Source organism: Rhinoraja longicauda, chromosome 8, assembly GCF_053455715.1.
Source record: "Rhinoraja longicauda isolate Sanriku21f chromosome 8, sRhiLon1.1, whole genome shotgun sequence".
Taxonomy (NCBI): Eukaryota; Metazoa; Chordata; class Chondrichthyes; order Rajiformes; family Arhynchobatidae; genus Rhinoraja; species Rhinoraja longicauda.
This window is the reverse complement of record NC_135960.1, coordinates 25,158,951-25,184,652: the sequence shown is the minus strand read 5'-3', so window position 1 is coordinate 25,184,652 and position 25,702 is coordinate 25,158,951. Positions and strand designations below refer to the sequence as shown.

The 25,702-nt window shown below is 39.1% G+C and overlaps 1 protein-coding gene across 1 annotated transcript in view; it reads right to left on the bottom strand.

Annotated features, from left to right (window-relative positions):
- LOC144595787 (actin-related protein 3) overlaps positions 1-25,702 on the bottom strand; it is a 35,369-nt gene that overhangs the window by 7,571 nt on the left and 2,096 nt on the right. The window contains exons 2-9 of the mRNA XM_078403448.1: positions 16,601-16,656; positions 8,644-8,768; positions 8,067-8,177; positions 6,125-6,220; positions 4,641-4,748; positions 2,499-2,642; positions 1,402-1,575; positions 1,206-1,298 (exon numbers count right to left, since the gene is read on the bottom strand). Of these exons, the coding sequence (XP_078259574.1) occupies positions 1,206-1,298; positions 1,402-1,575; positions 2,499-2,642; positions 4,641-4,748; positions 6,125-6,220; positions 8,067-8,177; positions 8,644-8,768; positions 16,601-16,656 (907 nt within the window). The remainder of the gene's footprint in view (positions 1-1,205; positions 1,299-1,401; positions 1,576-2,498; positions 2,643-4,640; positions 4,749-6,124; positions 6,221-8,066; positions 8,178-8,643; positions 8,769-16,600; positions 16,657-25,702) is intronic.

Genomic DNA, 25,702 nt, shown 5'->3' with positions numbered 1-25,702 from the left:
CCAACGGAAGAAGGGTCCTGAACAAACATCTCCCCGATCCATGTTCTCCAGAGATGCTGCCTGACTCGCAAAATTACTCCAGCATTTAATGTTTTTCTACGTAGGGATATACATAGGGATATGTTTGGTTAAGTGAATGGACAAGTTGGGTACAAATACTACAATGCTGGAAAATAATGTTTTTGACTTCAGAAGGAATAAATGAAAAATTATTTAAATGGTGCAAGACTGCAACATGTTGCAGTACAAAAGTATCGTGATGTCTTGGTGTGCAATAATAAGTTACATGTGGATATTCCACGTAATTATGGGTAATGGAATGCCCTTATTTGCAAGGGGCATGGAGTATAAAAGTAAGGAAGTAGATGAAACTATTCATGGCACTAGTGAGACATTTCAGAAGTACTGCAAAGTTTTCGTCTCCATTTTTAGGGAATTATATAGTTCCATGGGAGGTAATGCAGAGCAGGTCTCTCAATTGATTCCTGGGTTGCAAGCACAAGTAGGTTGAGCCTATACAATGGACCGTAGGAGAGATTTAATTGAAACTTACAAGATTCTGCAGTGGTGTCTGTAGAGATAGTGGAGGTTTCTAGAATTCGGGAACATAGACTCTGAGTCATCCACTTCAGAGAGGGGGGGGGGGGAAGGTGTTTAAAAAAAATCATCCTGGGTTGTGAATCTTTGCAATTCTCTTCTCCCAAATCATTGAATATATTCAAAGTGAAGATCATTTAAGCTACACGAATGCAAGGGGTGCAGTGAGAGCTAGAAAGTGGTGTTCAGGCCAAGATTGGATCAGCCATGATCTACATAATCAGATTGAAGAGCCAACAGGCCAACTTCTACTTAACTTTTTATTGGGCATACTATCTTCTAACTGCCATCATGAAAGACATTGCAAACCAAATTCAAATTGGTCCTAATTACAGATGGCCTGTTTCATAAACTAGTATGTGAAAGTAGCCACATGATTACAGCCTTCATCCAGGTTCAAATTATAATAACTCAGTAGAAAAAATAGATATCATGGCACCTTGAAAACCTGGACAAGATCTGCTCAAATCTAGAAAAAAACAGGACATAAGCCAGTTAGCATTTGTTTAAATTAATGCTCAAAGCAATTGAATATCGTGGGTATAATCAAAAAGTTAATAGATCATCCCAAACACTTCAACTTAAAAGTTCACAACAGGAACACTGACCTTATAAAGTGGACGCCTAACATCAATAGGGCAGTTCTGAATAACCTCATCAACTACTTCTGAAATGGGCTGTGTGAAATCAGGATTTGCAAACTAGAAGAAGAAAATTACTGTCCATTACTAATGCTCGAGGATAACAGCACATGCACAGTAAATTGCTGAAAAGCTGCAATGCAATGCACAATTAAAAAGTTACCTCTGGGTGAAAAAATATTTCCGGGCCCAAAAATCGCTCATAGCCTACATCAATGGTAAATTCTTTCTTAGAAATGGCATTAACTCCAGTATATTGTTTGATCCATTTGGCACCATCTGTGTCATATTTGCTGAACTCTTTTACCAAGTCCGGGCAGACGTAACTAAAGCGTTCCTTTAATTTAATAAAACATTACAAGTTTAAACATAAATAAGTCCACAAAAAGTCAATCCTTCCAATACCTGACACCAAAATCTTCTTTAATCCTTATTTTAAATAGCCCGTCTTAAATATTAGAACACACCAAATATAAAACATAACTAAATATTCCAATTTAAAAGAAAATAAGTAACCCATTGCATCTTAATGTTCAGTTTCCTAAATGATAGAACCTAAGTGGTGGAGCATGGAACAAGAGTATATATCCCACTGCATTAAAGCTGACTTTCACGGACCCATTTGTACAAACCATGCCCTGATTCACTTTGTTCTCCCCTACATTCCTATCAATTTCCCATCAAACACCTCCACTCACCTTCAGTGGCTAATTAGCCTGCCAACCCACATGGAATGTGAGATGAAGTCTGAGCAGCCAGAGAAAACCCACGTGGTCACAGGCTGATCTTGCAAACTTCGTACAGATCGATCCAAGGTCAGTATTCAACCCAGGTTTCTGATACTAAAAGGCAAAGGTTCTACTAGCATGTAAATGGATGCCTAAATCAAACTTGGATTGTAATTAAATGAAAGCGAATGCTCTTGCATCAGTAACCAAAAAGTGGCTAGTGAATGAAACAAATTTAAAGATAGTCTAAAACATGAATACCACCCATTGACTGTAAAAGAAAATTGTATTTGCGTGTAATCAATGTTTGTTAAAATTGCTGACTTTTAAAATTATGTTAATTATTCACATTAACTATCTGCATAACAAGCTACTCCACTACTTGCTTCCCTGAACAGACATATGGACATTTGTTTTAATATCTGTGGATCATGTAATTTATTTTGTCAATACACACCCAGCTGTCTTGTAACGTCATACTGTTTTAAGGGTACTACACAGAGGCTTGCTTTCTTTTAAAAAAAAACTGTACCTTTATAGCCTTCGCTGTTTCCAGGGACTGTTCTGGGGGTATGCCCACTTCACGATCTCGCAAAAGTTGCTGGATGAAGTATGTAATATCACGGCCAGCAATAGGAATGTGTTTAATGCAGCTACCAATCACATAGCCTTCAGCCTTTAAAAGAGATAGAAGAGGGTTTAAAAAAAGCCTTGGCAACTAAGCATTCAATGATCATTCAAAACACCCATCTTATTGGATGCAACAAATTCACTTTTAACATAATACATTTTGAATTCTGAGATTACAACCAGTTCAGTTTCAAATCATTGGAGACGTCATTAATGTAGAACGAAGTTTAAAGATTTATACCAACATTTACTAGTATCTCCACATTTAAATATTATCACTACATTCAAAAAGATTCTTATTTTTACTTCTTGGGTAAAAGTTGGGATGCTTGGGATTGAGAATGACTTCTCATATTCTGGTTTTGCAAATTGAGGTCAACGTGGGGGAAACAGACTCTTACCTAACAATAGGTGATCGTGCACATGGTTACGTTTAGAGATGCAGTGTGAAAACAAGCCCATCGAGTCCATGCCGACCAGCAATCACTGTACATTAGTTGTATCCTACACATTAGGGAGCATTTGAATGAGCCAATTAACCGATAAACCTGCCGTCTTTGGAATGTGTGAGGAAACCAGGGAAAGAACTTGCGGTCAGAGAGAATTTGCAAAATCCATATAAACCGTACCCGTTGTCAAGGTCAAACCCAGGTCACTGGTGGTGTAAGGCAGCAACTCTACTGCTGCGCCAGTATGCCGCCCTATATATGGTGTTTGTTTGCTGTTTACATTGGGCTCCTGATGCATGGACTCTGAGGTTTTCAATACCATTAATGCTCTTTCATCACAGAGTGGTTATGGACCCAAGATTCCCAGGGTGAGCACATCTATGAATCCTTACTGGCAGTTTCTTCTCACAATAGAAGACTACTGGGCTAGGAATGGGCCCTGTACATTGAAGACCAGAAGTTTCATGCTCCTTAAATTGTGGAAGAGCCCAAGTGTTTGCTTCAACTATGGTTCTTAGATGATTATGCTAATCCTACTTTTATTCTCCCCTCATTCCAAACAACTCTGCGGATATGACCACCCATCTACAAAGTAGGGTTATTTCGTCTTAAAAATTAACCTACCAACCAACTCAACTTTGGGATGTGGGAGGAAGCTGGTGTGCATGGAAGAAAGATACAAAGTCACATAAACAACATCGAAACTGCAAACTGACAGCAAAGGAGATCGGGACTGAAGTTGTATAACAGGGCTGTTACTATAACAAATCGAGGAAATTATGCTGAAAACATTAAGGATTTTCAACAATATATTTGTTTCAGTTTAGTTTATTGTCATGTGTACTGAGGTACAGTGAAAAGCTTTTGTTGTGTGCTAACCAGTCAGCAAAAAGACAAAACATAATTATCAAGACATTTATAGTGTATAGATACATGATAAGGGAATAATGTTTAGTGCAAGGTAAACCCAGCAAAGTCCAATCAAGGGTAACCAGAGGGTCACCAAAGAGGTAGATAGCAGTTCAGCACTGCTCTCTGGTTGTGGTTGCATGATTCAGTTGCCTGATAACAGCTGGGGAGAAATTGTCCTTGAATCTGGAGGTGTGCATTTTCACACCTCTATACCTTTTGCCTGATGGGAGATGGGAATAGAGGGAGTGGCCAGGATGCAACGCGTTGAGGCAGTGTGAGGTATAAATGGAGTCAATAGAAGGGTTGGTTTGTGTGATGGATTGGATTGCGCCCACAATTTGCTGCAATTTCTTGCAGTCTTGGATGGAACTGTTCCCAAACCAAGCTGTGATGCATCCCGATAAAATGCTTTCTATGGTGAACCCGCAGAGGTTAGTGAGAGTTGTAGGGGACTTGCCAAACTTCCTTAGCCTTCTAAGGCAATAGAGGCGTTAATACTTTCTTGGTCGTTGCTTCATTATGGGTGATATTGACTCCAAGGAATTTGAAATTTTCAACCATCTCTATTTCAGCACCCTCACCAACATCTGTGAAGATCACTTCAGTTGAAGCAAACTAATTATGTTCAAATTCAGTTTATACACCCATGAAACAGATCATACGATATTTTGAAAAATACTTACGACTGGAATGACATGAGTGACACCATCTCCACTATCTATAACCGTTCCAGTCAATGTCCGCTCACCAACCTGTCGAGATGTCCATGAGGCAGCTAGGGCAAGAACAGCCTGAAGTCAAACAAAGCTAGAGTTACTTTCCAAAGTCTTGAACAGAAAATATAGAACAGAACAGGGGGTCTCGAACAGAAATATAGGCTCATTGTAACTTAAAATGACTACTCATCGAGTAAACATGACAGTATTCGATTCTTGGTCATAATGTGACATTTACATCAGAAATAAGACGTTTTCCTTTTAAAGTGATTGGAAGATGCCGTCCAGGTAGCCCTCATTTGCAAAGCATCGTGGGGGTCTTGAACAAAAGTAGGTTCATTCTAATTAAAATGACAACTCATCATGTAACTGTATCACAACATTCAATTCATGGTCATAATGTGACATTTACATTAAAAATAAACTGTTTACCTCTTAAGGCAACTGGAAGATGCCTTAAGAACTCAAAGAAAATAAATTCAAAGTCGAGTGTATTCAATTCTCATTTCCAAACTTGGAGGCAGTGTGATCTAAAATTTCACAAATACTATATTGATGCCAAATGTCATCTACAGATTAAATTTTATGGACATTGGGAGGATTTGCAAATAAGGGCTACTACCTTTAAGAACTCATCAAGAAAAGTAAAAGAAAATTTGAGAACTTCTTTGTTGGGGGGGGGGGGAAGGGGGGACGTTCCGTGAGTATAGAAACTCTCACCATGCACTAACACTAGTTAACATACAGTAATTTCATTTCCTTCATCTAAATCTCATCAAGTATCTATAGGTAATCCAGCTCCCCATAGAGTAATATATAGCTACCTATTATTGAGCACAAGAGGGCACTGTGACTTTTTCTAATTAGCTTAATTAATTAGTGTGCAACCTTTTGCACTGACGAGTTATGAATTCCTTCTCAATTATTTTTTATCTAAATCTGTGCCAAGAGATGGGTCACGAAAGTTAAAATCTAGACAAATTTTTGATGTTCGGCACACGGCCTATTAAAGTGTTTAGCAACCGGGAGATCAGCCAGGTTTAGGCGGACTGAGCGGAGGTGCTTCTGCGAAACGATGGCCGAGCCTGCGCTTGGTCTCGCCGATATATAGTTCGCACCTGCAAAATTTATTGCTGGATCTGATCCTGCAACTCCCCACCCAACTGTACGTTGGGAGTATTTTCACGTAGGTTACTGCAGCTGAACAAGACGGCAGTCTACTATCAGCTTTAATATGGCAATTTGAAATGAATAAGATATACTCAGATTCTAAAACTTAAAAAAATTTAAATGCTTATTTTGCGTAATGCATTACTTGTGATAAATAATTGACAGCAAAGCCATATTTATGAAAATCAGCTTCTGTGTGCTATAATCTTATAGAAATAACACATCTAGATAATTGATTTACTGCCAAGAAATTATGCAAAAGCAGCAACATATCAACTCACCTGAACAGCAATGTAAAGACCTGGTACGTTGAAAGATTCAAACATGATCTCAGCGGTATATTCTCTGTTTTCAGGAGTATTTAATGGTGGTTCAGTCTGTTAAAGATAAAATGAAAGCCTCTTAACAAATGAAAGCTGAAGTAATCTAATTATCTATTTTGCTCAATCATCATTCAGAACGCATGATTTCTTGCACCATCGAACAGTGCAGGACGGGAACAGACCCTCAACCCACCATATCTGTGCCAAACATGCAAGTCTTTAAAATCCAGACCAAGTGAATCATGGTCTATATCACCCCATCCTCCACCCAATAGTTTGCCTTTGTAAACGCCTCAAACTTAGCTATCCAAGCTGCTTTCACCACCTTCCCAGGCAGTGCATTCCAGGCATGTAACACTGTTTTTAAAAAAATGCCTTATATATCTCCTTTAACTTTCTACCTCTAGCCTCAAAGCTATGCTCCCCACTATTTGGCGTTTCTGCCCTGTGAGAAAGACCCTATCTATGCCTCTCAATTTTATATACTTTATCAGAACACGCTTAAACCTCTAGTGTTCCAGAGAAAACAACAGTTAATCCAATCTCTCCCTATAGCTATTAATCTCTAATCCAGATGACAACATCTGCACCCTCTCCAAAGCCTCCATGTTCTTCCTGTAATGCAGGAAGAACTGCACACTATCTCCAAATGTGGACTAACCAAGCTTTGATGCAGTTGCAACATGACTTGTACACTCAATGTTCTGAGCGATGAAGGCAACTTCTTACTACCCTATCTACTTGCCACTTTCAGGGGTCTATGAACACGCACACCAAGATTGATTTGTATATCCATGCTCCCAAGTCACCTGCCATTTACTGTATACTTTCCTCAAACATTGACCTCCGAGAGCACAACAATTCACTTGTCCAGATTAAACTACATTTGTCATTTCACCGAGCATATTTCCAATTGGTCAATTTCACACTGCAGCCTTTGACAAATTTGTTCACTGACAACTTTGCCAATTTTTGTGTTGTCTGCAAACTTATTATTCAGACCATCTACATTTTCATCCAGATCATTTATATATTATCAGAGGTCAAAATACTAGTCGCTTCAGAACACCACTGGTCACAGAGCGCTTGTCAGAATAACACCCCTCGATCACAACTTTCTATCTATGTCCAAGACAATTTGAATGTGATCTACCAAATCACTGTGAACCCCATGTGCCTTAATCTTCTGGAAGAGCCTACCATGTAGGAGCTTTTCAAATGCTTTACTAAAGTCCATGTACACACCACCTATTACCCATGCCATAATAATCATGATCTAGCTCCACCCACATTATCTCACCAGAAGAACTCTCCAGTAAACCCTCACTATGTGCAGCTGTTACATTCTCCGATCAATAGTGGAATTCTGCACTTATTTTGCAACCCCTCTCTATGGTGTCCTAAACACCCAAGGTCTGGAGAGTTGGACTGTCAGTACTGCCCTTTTCTCAAGTCACAAAATGGCTAGAAAATCATAGTTCCATACACAAAACCAGGCTCTAAGTTCACTGACCCAGATCTGTAATACTCTTTGCATTGAAATACATTTAAATAAATGGATATAAATTAAAGGGCAAAGATTCTTTGGTGATAACAATGGAAAATGTTACCAGACTAAACAATCTTGATTTCCCATATGACAAATGCCAATGTAAAACCTTTAGTGCTTTAACTTTAAAATGCAAAACATAATTCATCTAATTTTATATATTTGTGTTACTTTGTCCTATTAAAAATGCTTCATTGATAGAATAATTTTACTTTAAATAACTTCTGAGGATTGCTCAGAACATGCATCCAGGCTTCCACCTAGACTTTGTAACATGGTGGACAGGAGCTCTAACATATTAAGCAATACGTTTGTGTTTCAATTAACACATCAAGTAACTGCTTTACTTACCAAAAGGAAATAATGGTCTTCGGGTTCTGCTCGAAGGTATTTAAAAATAACCTGTTCCATAAATCTCTCCATCAGATCCCAGTCTTCAACAATACCATGACGAATAGGCCACTGTTGCACATAATAAATCACATATCAATAACATGTAATTTTGTAACAAATACGAATAACCTCTACAATTGAGTAATGTGAAATGCTTCATAAAAGGTTAGACCTTTAAAATTCAACACTGCAATTAAACAACGGCATCAAGAGATAAATTGAGGATCAGTATCCTTAAGTATAATTACACATCGCTGCCATTCATTAATAACATTTTGGGGTTTGCAAACTAGATTAAATTAGACTTCTAAATTATTTGCTTTGCTCCCAATAGCTGTGTATAAATAGTAATAAACACACAAGCTATACATTTGTAAAGCTAAGCCCAGTGCATTCACATCCAAGTGTAAGTGGCGCAGCAGACTAATTTTGAAATAGTCAAATTTGTTAATGATTGTCTGCACATTTCTAAAATTTACACGTATTTTTACATTTTTAAATCGGAAGCTGATGTTGGTTCATTTAATGAACTTACCTTTGTTGAATAAGAAGGTTTGTCTATTGCTTCATCGCCTATGAAGAAATCCAAATCATCAACTCCTTTCATCACCCTCCTTTGAGCTTGATCACCAACCTTTGCAGATTCCTTGATAGCAATACCTTGGGTTATGTCAAAAATAATTTAATAAACCAATAGTTCACACATAAGACAGTCCCACCATACATTTAGAAAATGGAGGAAATATTTTGATTGCTTCAAAGATGTGCAATTTTTACTCCACTTGTAGATCATTGCACGTTAAATGTACCGTTTGTATAAATATGTACTTAACATAATTTACATTATGTTAGAAGCTAGAAACAAATTTAGAAAATGCTGGTAAAACTCAGCAAATCAGACTGGTTTCCAGCTCTGCAATTATTTTTTATTTCTGGAAATAAATTTAACTTTAACAACCTTCCTCAAAGCCTCTATCAAAAGTATTTTCTTGCCGGAGTAACACTTTCAAATATTTAAAACTTTTAATTAATATGCCAATGAGTAATTTTCAAATGATCGTAACATATAGGAAATCAGTCCAAGATTAATCAGACAAAAATGATACTAGCTCAAATGCCCGAGGATTACACTGTTGTTTTGATACAGGAAAACAATGGCATTAACATTTATGAGACAAATTGAGGAACCCCTCCCCCCAGCTTTTTAGATCATTGGGTGTAAAGTAGAAAATAACAAATACAAATTTGAAATACATAAATGCAGGTAGTGTTTCAGATGATGGAAGAAGTTAGTAACCCTTCTTTTCACTTTAACTTTAAATATTGAGATAATTGCACAAAATTACATATCGTCTCATATATTCTCATCTGTTCTTCAATGTTGTAGGAAAGTAGTAGTATTTACAACCTTTAGATAATTTAGAAGAAAATGTAGTTGTGTCAAAAGCCTTAAAAGTGCCAAACAGTACAATTTTTTTTCAATTGTTCCTCATAATTCCAACTTTCATTATCAATTATCCATGAAACTAACTTTAAGGGCATCCACAACATCATCCATTCATCTGAAAATAGTAAGCACAGTAACAAATTATGCACTCAAGTTTGACATTTGAAGAATTAAAATCGATTAAAATCTGCTGACTTGTATTAACTTGTGGGAATGGTGAAGTTGAAAGCTCTCAAAAATAGCTATTCAGATATAAATAATGTAATCTTCAAATATCAACAGGATGAAGACAAATGGAAGAAATATTTAGTTGTAGAAAGTAGTGGCATGCTATTCCAAAGGCATAATTACATGGAACTAATTTATTGTTCAAATACCTTCATAAAAATAAAGTCAATTTTCAACCCTCTAGGAATTTTAATGGTTAAAATGCCATCAAATGCAATTCAGTTGTTCTTTCCTGATAGACTTACCCAAATCCCCTAAACAATCTGTAGAAACAAGGAACTGTAGATGCTAGTTTACAAAAACAGAGAAAATACTCGAAAAACTCAGCAGGTCAGGCAGCATCTCTGGAGAACATGGATAGGTGACGTTTCAGGATAGCGACTGAATTAAACACAATTAAACGTTTTGATGAACGTTTGATCCACCAAGGCCCACTAGATCTCCTGGTTCCTCTTCACATTCCCATACTGACCCTCTGTCCTGGGCTTCCTCCACTGGCTTACAACCCAAAGATATGAGCGTCAAATTATCCAATTCTAGGTAACTAACCCTCACTTCCCAGACTCGCACTTATGTCTTCCCTTCCACCTACATTACTTCTGTTAGCTTCACATTTCACAACTCAATTGTCGTCTCACACCTGTCTTTTCATCTCTAGCCTTTGCCAAGAAAGCCCTCCTCACCTATCACCTGCCAGACTTGGTTCTCCCCCCCCCCCCTCCACACCCAACAATCAGTGTGAAGAGGTGTTCTGATCTGAAATGTCACCTTTTAATGTTCTCCAGCAATGCTGCCTGACCTGTTGAGCTACTCCAGCACTGTGTGTCTTTTTTTCCCTCCAAGCATTTTGTTGACTTGTTTGGCAAGTCTGTTTGCTTTGGGCCAAGTAGAGGAATGTGATAAATGGAGATGACTTCAGGGAATCAACTCATATTTAGAGCAGGGGTTTGCCTAAAGTGCCCAATGTTATCACGGTTAAAATGTACTGTTATACCATTTTGCAGGGTTTGGTCTAACAGCAAAGCACTGACTCAGATTGTTTAAGGGGCCACTGCCTGCGATTGCTACAGCATAATGCCAATATTGTGCATTAACCTTATCATCTGGAAAGGTAATCCTTCTGGCCAAAACTGCAAGAAAATAACATGCAGATGGATGAGATCAAGTCCCATTAAGTAAATCAAACCAAAACGTGCAACACAAGCAAAGAAATGCTTCAAGCTATCAACAGGTTGTCAAGGTTGTTTGGATGCCCCAGCAAAAAATAATCCACCTGATATAAAGTATTCTTCATTACCCATGGTTGCTAGTTTGTTAATTCTTGATTAATCAATCTATTTCAATTTAATCCTGTGTATTTTTGCCCATGAATCAGGGTTCTTTCTACTTCTGAAAGACCTACAAAATATTGACAAATAAGATTTTCAAATTGAGAGCATCTAACCATTTAAATCTTTTGGATAGCGAGAACATTTTTAATCAGATGAATCTGAAATTTTTGAATATGACGGTAGCACATCAATCTATTTTATTTACAGCAATTTGATGCTGAAAGATCAAAATATAAATAGTTTGTCTGCTTATATTATGATAAACTAGACCAAGTGGACCTGTTGGGCCCAAATCTCTCCTGCATTGGTGCAGCACCCTCTTTCCCCCCTCTTCCCCCCTCTTCTCCCTCCTCCTCCCCTCCCCCCCAACCCCCCTTATACTCCCTCACCCCTCTCCCTCCTTCCCTCCCTAGGAGATAGATTTATACTTTGAAATGTGAATAACTTAAAAACTATAACACCAATTTCAATGAAACTTCTTCCATTAGCACCAAGGGGACGACGGTGAGTAAGGTGGGCCTAAAGTTGTTGCGCTATCGTGTACTGTTTTGCCTATAGTTCAGGAATAAACAAACGAGAGTTTTAGTATATAGATAGATGAGGCATTGCTTCCTCTGGCTTCACATTTCACACCTCCAATGTGTTAATTTCCAATTAACACACCTGCCCCCCCCCCTCCCCATATCCAGCATTCTCTCTCCTACTACAATCCGTCTGAAGAGTCCCGCTCAAAATGTCACCTGTCCATGTTCTCCACAGATGCTGTCTGACCCGCTGAGTTACTCCAAAACTTTATCTTTAAATTTACGCTGGTTACATCGCAGGACTGCATGTAAGAAGTGACTGTTGCAATCACAAACACTTTTCCTGGTTTTAACTCCACTTTGCAAAATGTTCATTGAATTACGCTCTGAAAACAAAAGTTATGCTACATTTCCCACAATATACTAATCTTAAGATAATCAGAAATATAGTCATTGCCCAATCCATCAAGGATACCAAACTCCCCACCATCGAAGGGATCTATACAGGAAATATTGTCCCAAGAAGGCAAATGCCCACATGCTCTATTCTCGCCATCATCGGCAAGGTGCGACAGGAACCCAAGATCCATTATCTGCAAGTTCAAGTAAAGGTTCTTCATATCAACATCAGGCCCTTGAAGCACCTTACATATCCTGAACCACAAACGCTACCTCAGCACCGAACGACTTTGCATAACTATGGTTGCTCTACATCCAGTCTTGAAACCTCTTGCTGAAGGAAGTTCAAGCTTAGCTGCGATTCCCACTGTCTCCCTCTATACAATAGCTAATCCCAGAATGATGTCCAGAGCCTGCACATCCTTCCTCCGATATGGTGCCCAAAAGCATTTTGTTTGTGTTGAATAAGGACATGTTACATGCATAACCTCAGACTGATTAGATTTCAGTAATAATAAATATAGCACAACCGGAAGAGGGCAAGTACCTAAGAGGAGTAAATATTTCTGAAAAGGGCAGAAACATTGGTGAAAAATGTCAAACTTTAATTATTAAGACATGGACTGTATAGTTCCTCTGAGACGTACATATCAGAATATCAAACACCTTTGAAAAGGAAAAAAGTAAAGGAACAAATGTGATATTTAATATCATTTACTGTTTGCTTATGACATTTCTGGTTCCCAATGGCTGTTAACTTAATAAACATTGATTTTCTGACTATGGTGATGTCGAGAGAAAAATCACAGGTTTAGTTACAAAAATAGTTACTAGAGCATTCATGACATGCATCTAAATGCCCAAAATACATTTCAAATTTCGATTGTCTGATATCTGGAAACATGATCTTTGCATAAAAGACCTATTTTACACTGGAATTTAGGAGGATGAGAGGGGATCTTATCGAAACGTATAAGATTATTAAGGGGTTGGACATGTTAGAGGCAGGAAACATGTTCCCAATGTTGGGGGAGTCCAGAACCAGGGGCCACAGTTTAAGAATAAGGGGTAGGCCATTTAGAACAGAGATGAGGAAAAACCTTTTTAGTCAGAGAGTTGTGAATCTGTGGAATTCTCTGCCTCAGCGGGTAGTGGAGGCCAATTCCCTGAATACATTCAAGAGAGAGCTAGATAGAGCTCTTAAGGATAGCGGAGTCAGGGGGTATGGGGAGAAAGCAGGAACGGGGTACTGATTGAGAATGATCAGCCATGATCACATTGAATGGCGGTGCTGGCTCGAAGGGCCAAATGGCCTACTCCTGCACCTATTGTCTATTAGGCCGTGCGCGCATATGAACGAATCCCTTTTTCTCCAGCAATATCAAATGCTCAGCCATGAGCAACATTAAGAAAAATACACTATATAAAATAACTTGAGCTTCCAAAGGATGTGCAAAGAGGTTGTGAAACTACCTCGGTGAGCACTTAATACTTCATTGAAATGCACGCGTTTCTTGGAACACATTCCAGAATAGACAATGGAAGGCTTTTATGATTTAATTTTAACACTTTGCCACTTTCTTTTCAGATGTCCAAATTCAGTGGAAACAGCAAAATTACAGTTCATATGAAGCTTGTGTACTAGACTGAAGCCTAAATTTCCATTGCACAGGAAATACTTTTCTTCAACTGAAATAGCTGCAACAAAAAGGAAATGCTGTGGCTGTGATGAGTAAATCAATGACAGTATATTCGTGGCCTGCTTGAGAATGGTTGCAGAGCTGCATCAAATTTCTTCACAGCAAGTAATGCGCTGTTGGCCATTAGGACTTTTGTGCATGAATTATTTTTTAGTGTGTTAAAACCAATCTTTAAGTTGAAATTTCTGGCCAAATAATATTCTGCTCAAGGCTTGTTTTGTGTAGTATTTCCATTAGATGCAATAATTTAGATAGAATTTGTACTTGTAAGAACTTTATAGGATCATTGAAAAAGTGGAGCTTCATCTCTTTCAAAGAGCTGAAATAATGGGCTGCAAGGGCAATGGGATAAGAGTGAAAGAGTTAATGGCTATTAACTTTGCATGATGAGATGCTTGACTATAATAAAATGGTAGAATGAATAAAAAGCCTGAGCTCTGAATAGCTGATGTTTGCAATATTGCGCCTGGCAGGATGTAACTCCTAAATCTTGTACACCAGGCTGATAGTACATCCCCCCTTTTTGCTTGGGGAGGACGTCTCGGAATGATGAGAATAATGTTTCCGCTGAGATTGGGATGTAGTTAATTGCTGACTAATTGTGGAATTGTGCAAACATGACCTTCTGTGGTATAATAAGGATCCTTGTCTTTGACTAATGACTGTGTGAAACATTTTATGACAGTAGAGTGATAAGAATATTGGGCAGGAAACTATCTGTTATTAATTTGAAGGAAATGTTGTGTTAAACATTCTTGCTGCAAATTCTGTATAAGAATGTTGTGAAAATGCTGTATCTTTGAGTGGAAGCAAGGGGAGTGCTGAGTATGGTCGTACACCCTTAGCACTGATCCCCCACTCCCGTCTGACGATAATTAAAGCTTTGCTTGGTTTACCTTTAACTGTTCATGTTGTTGTCTGTTTTAAAAAACGGACTTTAACAAGAGTACCCTTCCATGATTTGATATGAGTTGTGCCAATATTGTGAGGTAATGTAATTTACTATAGGGGACTGAGAGCAATTATACTTGGTACATCTGCACATCATCAGAGACTTGTGCTGGCCCAGCTGAAAAACATCACAAACCCATTGCCGGACCCTCTGCAGTTTGCATACAGGGCCAATAGATGGATGACGCAGTCAACCTAGGCCTGCACTTCATCCTCCAGCACCTAGACCGTAAGGGGACCTATGGCAGGATTCTGTTTGTGGACTTTAGCTCTGCATTTAACACCACTGAGCCGGAGCTACTACACTCCAAACTCTCCCAATTGACTGTGCCTGAACCTCAGTCAATGGATCATCAACTTCCTGACAGACAGGAAGCAGCATGTGAGGCTGGGAAAGCACATCTCGGACCCGCAGACCCTCAGCATAGGAGCACCGCAAGGCTGCGTACTCTCCCCTCTCCTTTACTCTCTCTACACCAATGACTGCACCTCCAGACTCCTCGGTCAAGCTCCTCACGTTTGCGGATGACACAACCCTGATTGGACTGATCCAGGGTGGGGAGGAATCTGCCTACAGACGGGAAGTGACATAGCTGGCATTCTGGTGCCATCGCAACAACCTGGAGCTCAATGCTCTTAAGACAGTGGAACTAAATTTAGACTTTCGAAGAGTTCCCCCTCCCCCCCCTGGAACCATCATCTCCAGGGACCTTAAATGGGGGGGCCACCATCGACTCCACAGTCAAAAAGGCGCAACAGAGGATGTACTTCCTGTGGCAACTGAGGAAACACAATCTGCCACAGGTAATGATGGTCCAATTCTATACTGCTATCATGGAGTCCTTCCTCACCTTCTCCATCATGGTCTGGTTTGGCTCAGCCACCAAGCACGACGTCCGGAGGATGCAACGGATCGTTCGATCAGCTGAGAAGGTTGTTGGCTGCAACCTTTCCCCCCCCATTTACGAACTATACACTGCAAGGGCCAGGAAGCGAGCAGGCAAGATCATCTCTGACTCCTCTCACCTTGGCCACAAAATCTTTGAAGCACTTCCCTCTGGAAGGCGACTCCAGACTGTCAAAGCAGCCAGAGCCAGACATAGAAACAGCTTTTTTTCCACGAGTAGTAGTTCTACTCAATAACCAAAGTCTGTAGTCTCTTTTTTGCTCTGGTTTATTTTCACCCACATGTTTAGACTGTAATGTTGTATCCTTATTGTTTTGATGTGGTTATGCCTTATTCTAAATTGTTAACTGTATGTTTGTAATGTCATTAGTGAGCGGAGCACCAAGGCACATTCCTTGTATATGCACATATTTGGCCAACTTATTAATTCATTCATTCATTCAAGAGCACCCTAATTTTGCAAAGTCCATTTTTTTAAAAACAGTCAATTGTGGCTCTGTTCATTGAAGAAAACCATCAATTGCATTCATTGCAGACATTTATTTTTAAGGAGTGACTGGAGGATAACACACATAACACGGCTATAACATGGAGTTTTGCATCAGTCCATATTGCATCCATATTAGTTTTCCAAATAGGCAATAGACAATAGGTGCATGAGTAGGCCATTCTGCCCTTCGAGCCAACACCGCCATTCAATGTGATCATGGCTGATCATTCTCAATCAGTACCCCGTTCACATCATTTTAGTTTTCAAAATAATCACATAATTTTACGTGAAATCAAATACTTTGTTGAGACCATTTACATTGATTATCTGATGGGCTAAAGCACTTTTTGTTTACTTATAAATTAAATGCTGCCAAATTTCTTATGTTTACCATTAGGACTAGAATATAGATGTTAATTCAAAGATTCATCATGTTAAAATCCCTATGAACATCTCAGGCACTAAGCTTAATTTTGTATCAACATTTACTCATTCCATTGATACGTCATACTTACATGATGGAATGATGAACTGTGGTTCGGTATTTCCAGCATACCCAATCTTTGTGTAGCTGTAAGATGAAAGCAGTTACTTGTTTCAGAAAACACTCTTAAAATTCACAATGCCCAAGTGCTACAACGGTGAAATTAAGCCATCCCTGCTCATTTTCTAATCAAAGTTACATACATATTCTCAGAAGTGTTGCCTTAGCAACCACAGTCCCCACTGCATAAATTTCCACATTCCATTTTGCTCTTTTTCATGCACAATGCTGTGCAGCGCAGCTGCGCTTCACAAGTTTCAGAAGTACCAAAGCAGCAACCAGCCAACATCCTTATACTAAAAGATTTGTGGAGATATGCCTGAATGAATCCAGTTAACTAGAACTAAATGAGATGGGAATTAATATAACCCTAGATATAACAATGTTTTTTGATGGGGGGAGGAAGTAGACAGTAGTGGGGAAAATGTTGCTTAATTTGTCAAAATCAACTTCAGGATGTGGAATTTTCAGCAGAAGAGCACAAATATTTTGCTCCTTCACCTCCAGTAAACAAAAACATGTGAAATAAACAGACTCTAGTGCACATTAGTTTTCTATACTGCATATCCAAGAAAGGTTTGAGTTGTACCATACAGAAACAGTCCTGCTGCCTACCATATCCAAACTGGCATCAAGTATGTATCTATATGTCTCATTTACCAACATTCAGTCCATAGAATTCAATGCTTTGGCCATTCAATTTTGTTTCTGGCCACTAAAACTCACGAGTATCTGCCACCACCAGTCAGGCAGAATGTGCCAGATTCCAAATCCATGAGACACAGAAGCAGAATTGGGCCATTCTGCCCATCACCATTTCATCATAGCTGATCCCCATTTGCCTGCCTTCTCCCAGTAACATTTGACCCCCTTACTAATCAAGAATCTATCAATCTCTGCATTAAAAATACCTAATGACTTGGCCTCCGCAACAATCTGTGGTAATGAATTCAACAGATTCACCACCCGCTGGCTAAACAAACTCCTCCATCTTCTTTCTAAAGATACACCCTTTTATTCTGAGTCTGTGCACTCTGGTCCTAGCCTCTCTCACTACTAGAAACATTCACTTCATATCCACTCTTATCATTATTCAGAGGTTTAAATGAGATCCCCCTCATCCTTCTAAACTTCAGCAAGTGCGTGCCCAGGGCCTTAAAATATTTCTCGTACGTTTACCCGATTATCCCCAGGATCATTCTGATAAACCTCATCTGGACCCTCTCCAAACCCAGCACATCATTCCTCAGTAAAGGGGTCCTAAAATGCCCGCAATTTTCCAAATGTGGTCTGACCAGCACCATATAAATCCTCTTCATTACATCTTTTATTTTATATTCTAGTCCTCTCGAAATGAATGTTAATATTGCATTTGCCTTTCTTACTACCGACTCGACCTACAATTTAACCCTTTGGGAATCCTGTACTACCTGCACATCCTGCAGAGGGACTTGGTGCACCCAGCTTTGAGTGCACCATGTCCATTCGCATCTTAGATTTGTAAATACGCTCCTCATTTAGAAAATAGCCTGCACCTCTATCAATGTAGATGGCGGTACACTTTGATAGACAGTGTTCCATTTGCCACATCTTTGCCCATTCTACCAACCTGAATAATCCATGCGCTACTACCTTCAGGAATCTGTGGACGTACAGCGAGACTGAAGAATCACCACCAATAAACACAAATGTGATTTTTTATTTGTCAGTTAATTCAGGATTCCCAAAAGGTTAAAAAATCATAGATCTGCTTGATTACATATAAAGCATATTTGATCAATCACAGAATGAGTCACTACAAATTAAATGTCAAATGTTATTAAAATAAAGCATGATAATCTCTAAAATAAACTAATACATGTTTTTTCAGAGAATTATGGGTGAAGAGATACACCCCCCTATTGAAAGCACCAACCAAGAACGCAGTCAGACCTATTTTAACCTTTAATTTCAATTTGTGTGAATTAATCAGGTCATTTATGATCACAGATAATAGCCCAATTTGGAAATGCCTATGGGTGTCTTCCTGTACTTTGTTTTGCTTATAATTCAATTTTGGGCTGTGGGCACTGCATGGAAGGCCAACATTTGTTGAGCAACCTTGTTAAACTGCTGCAATCCTTGTAAATCACTTGTCTTACAACTCAGACTTTAGGCCATCCACATGCAGTGAGAGGACTGTCATTTATCTGAGGATTTGCAAAACATAATTATACATTGATTAATCGGGCGAAATATCCTGGCATTAGAACAAAAAACAGGTCAATGCTGCAAATATGGTACGGCCCAGAACTCCGCATTAGAGCTTTAAAAGAAATACTAGACCAAGTGGCCCCTTTGGGCCCAAACCCCTCCTGCATTGGTGCAGCACCCTCTCCTTCCCCCCTCCCTCCCCGCCCCCCCTCTCCATCCCCCTCAACCCCCCTTATCCACCTTCCTCCTCCCTCCCTCCCTAGGAGATAGATTTAAACTTTAAAATGTGAATAACACAAAATATATAACACCAATTTCAATAAAACTACTTGCTTTACCATTAGAGCGATGACGGTGAGTAAGGTGGGCCTAAAATTGTAAAGCTATCGTGTACCGTTTTGGCTGTAGTTCGATCACAAATAAACGAGAGTTTTAGTATATAGAAGGTATTTATTCACAAAATGCTGGAGTAACTCAGCAGGTCAGGCAGCATCTCAGGAGAGAAGGAATGGGTGACGTTTCGGGGTCGAGACCCTTCTTCTGAAGAAAGGTCTCGACCTGAAACATCACCCATCCCTTCTTTCCTGAGATGCTGCCTGACCTGCTGAGTTACTCCAGCATTTTGTGAATAAATACCTTCGATTTGTACCAGCATCTGCAGTTATTTTCTTACGTTTTAGTATATAGATATACGTTTGGGACATGAACCACAGCGGCAATGCCAGTATTTATCAATTATTGACTTCCTCCAAACAGAGACAATTAAGAACCAGCTACTCAACAATCTAAAGAGTCTGATCCCAAAATATTGCCAGTCCACTTCCCTCCAGATGCAGTCTGATCCACAGTTCTTCCAGTCTGATTTTTGATCCAAGATTCTATATTTGCCATCTCGTGTCTTTCGGAATCACTCACATTGTCGTGATAGATTTACATATCAACCAGACACGAGCAGATTTCCTCACTGATAGTATAATGGTAATAAGCCAGTTGAGTTTTTAAATGAGAAATCAGATAATTTAATGATTACTGGTTATTAGATTTTTTTAGTTTTAGATTTATTTAACACCTTGAATTTAAATATCCAGCTGCCTTGGTGTTATTCAAGTTCATAGCCCAAAATTTGGAGATCGGTTTAGTGTCAATCACCTAGTCTTGAACTGTGATGATTGGCCTCCTAATGGGGGGGCGCTCATCTTGCCTCTGGCATTCAACTCTTTGGTTGAGACTTAAACCTTGTCTGTGGCAATAGCAAATAAATTGATCAAAATTGAGGCAGCAGAAATTATGTAACGCCCTCCAGGCACTGTAGCCAGTGCAATGTGCTGCTGTTGAGGGTCGTGAGGTCTACCCCTCCACCAGGGGGACGGAGGACAGTGCAGTTGAAAATGACGTGCTGCGCTGTTTGCTGGTCTGCTCCACACACGCAGGCTGCTGATGAACGCAACCCCCAACGATGTAGAAGCTTCTAATTGTCACACTAGCACTGTTGACAGAACCTTCCAACACATTGTTGATCATTGAGAAATAGTTCTGCAGCACAGGCCTCCAGTACAACATCCAGAATTTTGTCTGATCCTATAGCCTTTGGTGTAGTGCTCATGTGGTCCAAATTGGCTGAATTCTCTCAGGAAGAAGCAGGGATGGATCATGCATTTGACATTTCTGTCTAAAAATGACTATGAATATTTTAGCCTAGTTTTCAGCGCACACTACCTGTACCTCATAATGAAGGAGGCAGATCTCTTGACTGTTTAGCTGCTTGATCACCCACCCAGCATTCTGAACCATATATAACAGAACTACAGACCTTTGGTCATATCTGCTGCTTGCAAGAACATTCAATTCTATTATATGTTGTCCAGCATGTATATAGTACTGTGACACAGTTTCATCAGTACCTCATTCTTTGGTGTGTCCTTCTGCCCTCATTGAACTAAGGTTGAGGTAATGCCACAGGTTAACAGTAGATAACAACTAAGGTTTGCAGCTTCCATTAGCTATCAATAAGTGGGGCGCAAACTATAACTGAACTCTAGCTCCCAGGAATCTCTTCAGGCCTTAAGGTATAATGGAACACAAACTCCTCTGTCAAGCTCCTCAAGTTTGCGGATGACACTACCCTGATTGGACTGATCCAGGATGGGGAGGAATCTGCCTACAGATGGAAAGTGACACAGCTGGCGTCCTGGTGCCATTGCAACAACCTGGAGCTCAATGCTCCCAAGACAGTGGAACTAATTGTAGACTTTCGAAGAGATCCCCCTCCCCTCCCCCCACTCACCATCAACAACACCAGTCACTTCTGTGGAGTCATTTAAGTTCCTTGGAACCATCATCTCCAGGGACCTTAAATGGGGGGCCATCATCGACTCCAGTCAAAAAGGCCCAACAGAGGATGTATTCCCTGCGGCAACTGAGAAAACACAATCTGCCACAGGCAACGATGCTCCAATTCTATTCTGCTATCATTGAGTCCGTCCTCACCTTCTCCATCATGGTCTGACTTGGCTCAGCCACCAAGCACAACATCTGGATGTTGCAACGGATCATTCGCACTGTTGGGAAGGTTGTTGGCTGCAACCTTCCCCCCATTGACGAACTGTACACTGCAAGGGCCAAGAAGCGAGCGGGCAAGATCATCTCTGACCCCTCACCCTGGCCCCAAACTCTTTGAAGCACTTCCCTCTGGAAGGCAACTCCAGACTGTCAAAGCAACCACAGCCAGTCATAAAAACAGCTTTTTTCCATGAGTGATAGTTCTACTCAATAACCAAAGTCTGTGGTCTCTTTTTTGCTCTGGTTTATTTTCACCCACATGTTTAGACCGTAATGGTGTATCCTTATTGTTTTGATGTGTTTATGCTTTATTCTTAATTGTTAACTGTATGTTTGTGTTGTCATTTGTGAGTGGAGCACCAAGGCATATTCCTTGTATATGCATACTTGGCCAATAAACTTTATTCATTCATTCATTCAAATGTTTAAATGCAGGACTGAGCATTATAATTCCAAACCATATACTGAAGGTTAAATAAGTGGGTATTTTAGTCTGCACCCATGATCTTTTAGTTTTGTGGATGGGAAGCAAAACTAAACTGTGTAGGAAAGAAGGGTCTCGACCCGAAATGTCACCCATTCTTTCCCTCCAGAGATGCTGCCTGTCTTGCTGAGTCACTCCAGCATTTTGCGTCTACCTTCGAGCAAAACTAAACTACTGGTTTCTCTTTCCTTCTAAGAATAACAACAAATTTAAAAGTAATTAAGGGCACACATTCAAACATCATGATCAATGCATATGCTGAGTGATGTTTGCACTTAGGAAATATCCCACTTTTAATTCAAAATGCAATTTCATTTGCAAAACCGGGATTCCATTCACCTTCAGGTTTCAATTCACAAACTTGAAATTTAGATTCAGCCTTTAAAAATGTCAGATTTAAAATATTTTATTCCAGAAATAGATTAAGAATACAAATGTAGCATTATCCATAGCATTTAGCTGTGTAAACACAGAATCTTCAATATTGTTTAGAATAAGGCAAATTGATTGCATTACCAACGTTCCACATATTACAGATTAGCTGTGCAAAAGAATTAACACCCTTTATCAATATAATTAAATCAATAAAAATATCTCTTTATGCCAGGATAAGTAATGAAAGCACTGAGTTTAACTGGGTACAAGTAACTAAATTCCTCCCTACAGAAAAACAGAATAAAACTTGCCTGGATTATTAGCCAAAATACCTAACCTGTCAGAGCAAGTTGTGGTATCTGGAATGATACAGCACAAAAACAGAAACATCAACATCCTTTTATCTTTGCTAAGACCATGTCTTACTTATTCTGTGATATTTGAACAATAATGGCTTCATTCATCAGTTCATTGGCATCTTGCTAATTAATTTATGGTCTAATCAGGAACTTTTGCTTGATGCCTATAACATCTCTTGTACAAATATTGAATGCTCGTATTTACGGAGAATGTTCACTGCAATAGATTACTTAAAGTGCTTCACAAACATATTAGGATAATATGACAAACTAAAAAAGACCCACATTACACAGATATTGGGGAAGATGATCAAGAACTCAGAAAGGCTTTACAGAAATAATTTTCAAGAAGCATCTTAAAGGAAGAACAAAATAGATGCGTAGACTAAATTTCAGACTATGGGACCAAGAGCAAATCAATTGAAATCAGGGATTAAGATTCAAGATTCCAGAACTGAAGGGGCACAGATATTTGCTGGGTTGCACGATATTGTCACAGTGATTTCTAAGCAGTGGGTTGGGAAATGTGAAGATCATGGCTGGATTTGAAAACAGCACTGAGAATTTTTAAGTCACATCATTGTTCAACTGGGAACCAATATAAATGAACAAGAACCAAGAAAATTATATTCTGAGAAAGGCACTGTTTTGTTTTGTTACATGCTGGGTAAGTGGTCCGATCATTTTGAGACAGTAAACAGTCAAAAGTAGAGCTGGACCCATCCTAATTAGTTTAGTTTAGAGATACAGCACGGAAGCAGGCCCTTCGGCCCACCGGATCCGCGCCGACCTACGATCCCCACATATTAACACTATCCTACACCAAATAGCGACAATTTTTACATTTACCAAGCCAATTAACCTACAAACCTGTACGTCTTTGGAGTGTGGGAGGAAATCGAAGATTTCGCAAGAAAACCCACGCAGCTCACGGTGAGAACTCTGTAAAGACAGTACCCATAGTCGGGATGGAACCCAGGTGTCTGGCGCTACATTCGCTGTAAGGCAGCAACTCTATCGCTGCGCCATCGTGCCGTTCTGTGATGGATTTGTTGCCAATGAACAGAAGGGAAAGAGGAGTGTCAAGCTAGATCTTCAAAGTCAAATGTAAGGTCAATGCAAAAAAATAAAACTAAGTCATTGCAGGTGATCCACAGCAGACAGGTGAGGAAGTCATTTTTAAAGAGCCATTTCAAAATATTGCACTAAATTATTGCAAAGCTAATGCCTTCTGTCATATTAAACCCACGATGAATGATTTTGCTAGAAAATTGCAAATGCAAGTGTCATTTGGGGCAAAAACTAATGAATGATTTTAATATAATGCTCTGAATGGAATTGCTAAATGCATCTCTATACAATGAATCTACTCAAATTAATAAAATATTCGGATATCTTGGTCATTCAGTGGTGCTTACCATCACACAATAGGCCAGTGACAACTAGGTTGACAATGTGCAGATTGGAGATGGAAAACACTCAGATTAAGAAAAACAAAGAATTTTCCCAAAGAACACAAACAGAAGATCCCAGTAGTGGGATAACATTTAATACATGTTAATGATCGATGGTCGGCATGAACTTGGTGGGCCGCAGGGGCTGTTTCCATGTTGTATCTTTCAATAAATTCAATTCAAGATTAAACTAAAAAGTCAAATTGTAAAGAGTGGACCATTAAGTGAACATCAATATTGTTTAAAAAAAAAAGAAAAACACAAAGCCAACATATTGCCCATAAAAATGTACTAAAAAAGAACTGCAGATGCTGATTTACACCAAAGATAGACAAAATGCTGGAGTAACAGGCATATTTTTGGAGAAAATAGATAGGTGATGCTTTGGGTTGGGACCCTTCTTCAGACTGATTTATCGTATCACTTCACATTATCGCATTAACAGACATCAGTCTGACAAAAGGCCCCGACCTGAAACGTGACCTATTCATTTTCTCCAGAGATGCTGCCAGATCCGCTGAGTTACTCCAGCATTACGTATTTTGTTGTCCCAAAATTCAGTACCTCTTTAATGTCAATTAGAAAAGGTATGAAAAAAATGAGTGATTTAAGTGTGCTTGTGCCTATTCTCAACTACAATACTCATAGAATCCTAGTGCTGAAGGATTACTCTGTTGAACACAAATTTTAATTGGGATCTTTGACAGTTTAAGGTTTTTATTGTACCTCCATGATTGTCTTGCTTTTGAATCATACATAGTGGCAATGAAGGATAGCCCATGCCTGAAAATTACTGGAGCTCATTTTCCTTGTGCTGTATAAACAGAACCTTAATAATAAAAGAAAACACATCATAAAGATTAGTGCCTCATATGTATTATTTATTGACAGACTAGACAGACATACATCTAGGTCTTGCAGATGGTTTAACTTTTGAACAAACATGTACTCTTTTGTGTTGTAATTGTGTTTTTATATGCTGAGATCAAAAAAAATATTGCATTCTTTCCATGCAAATTTTTCTACATGGATCTCGTGACAATATTAATTAATGGAAGAATGGGTCAGCCTTCTCATGAGACAAATTTTCATTAAGGATTCTTCCATTTTATTCCCAACATATCAATTATTCTTATTGAGAGCAAGCTAGAAAGATAGAAATATTAGCCATTGCACTTAAATATGACAGTAAACTGGAAAGATCACAAATACAAAATGGTCAACTTACCCCCTTAAGCTTGCTCTGACATTCATAAAGTTATATCTCATCCAATCTTCACCTTAACACTACTTTCCTATTTTCTGCCTAGACATAGTCATCTAGTCATAGATACCTCATAAAAAATCCACTGAACATCCATTCTGTCAATTCTTCTGATAATCTTACATTTCAACAGGTTCAGCACACATTCCCCTATATTCCAATGGGTGGTGGTCCCAGGAATCAACAGATAACTATTTTTGCACAGCTTCCAATGCAAATTGATACTTACTTCAAACTGGAGCCAAATGTCATTGATGACATGAAACTAATGACATCCAACCCTTAATTTTACACTCCATGGTCCTAGCAAAAAAGGCCAACATTCCATTAGTATTACTCGATACTTGTAATGTAGGGGAATTGTTTCATGGACTAGAACCACCTT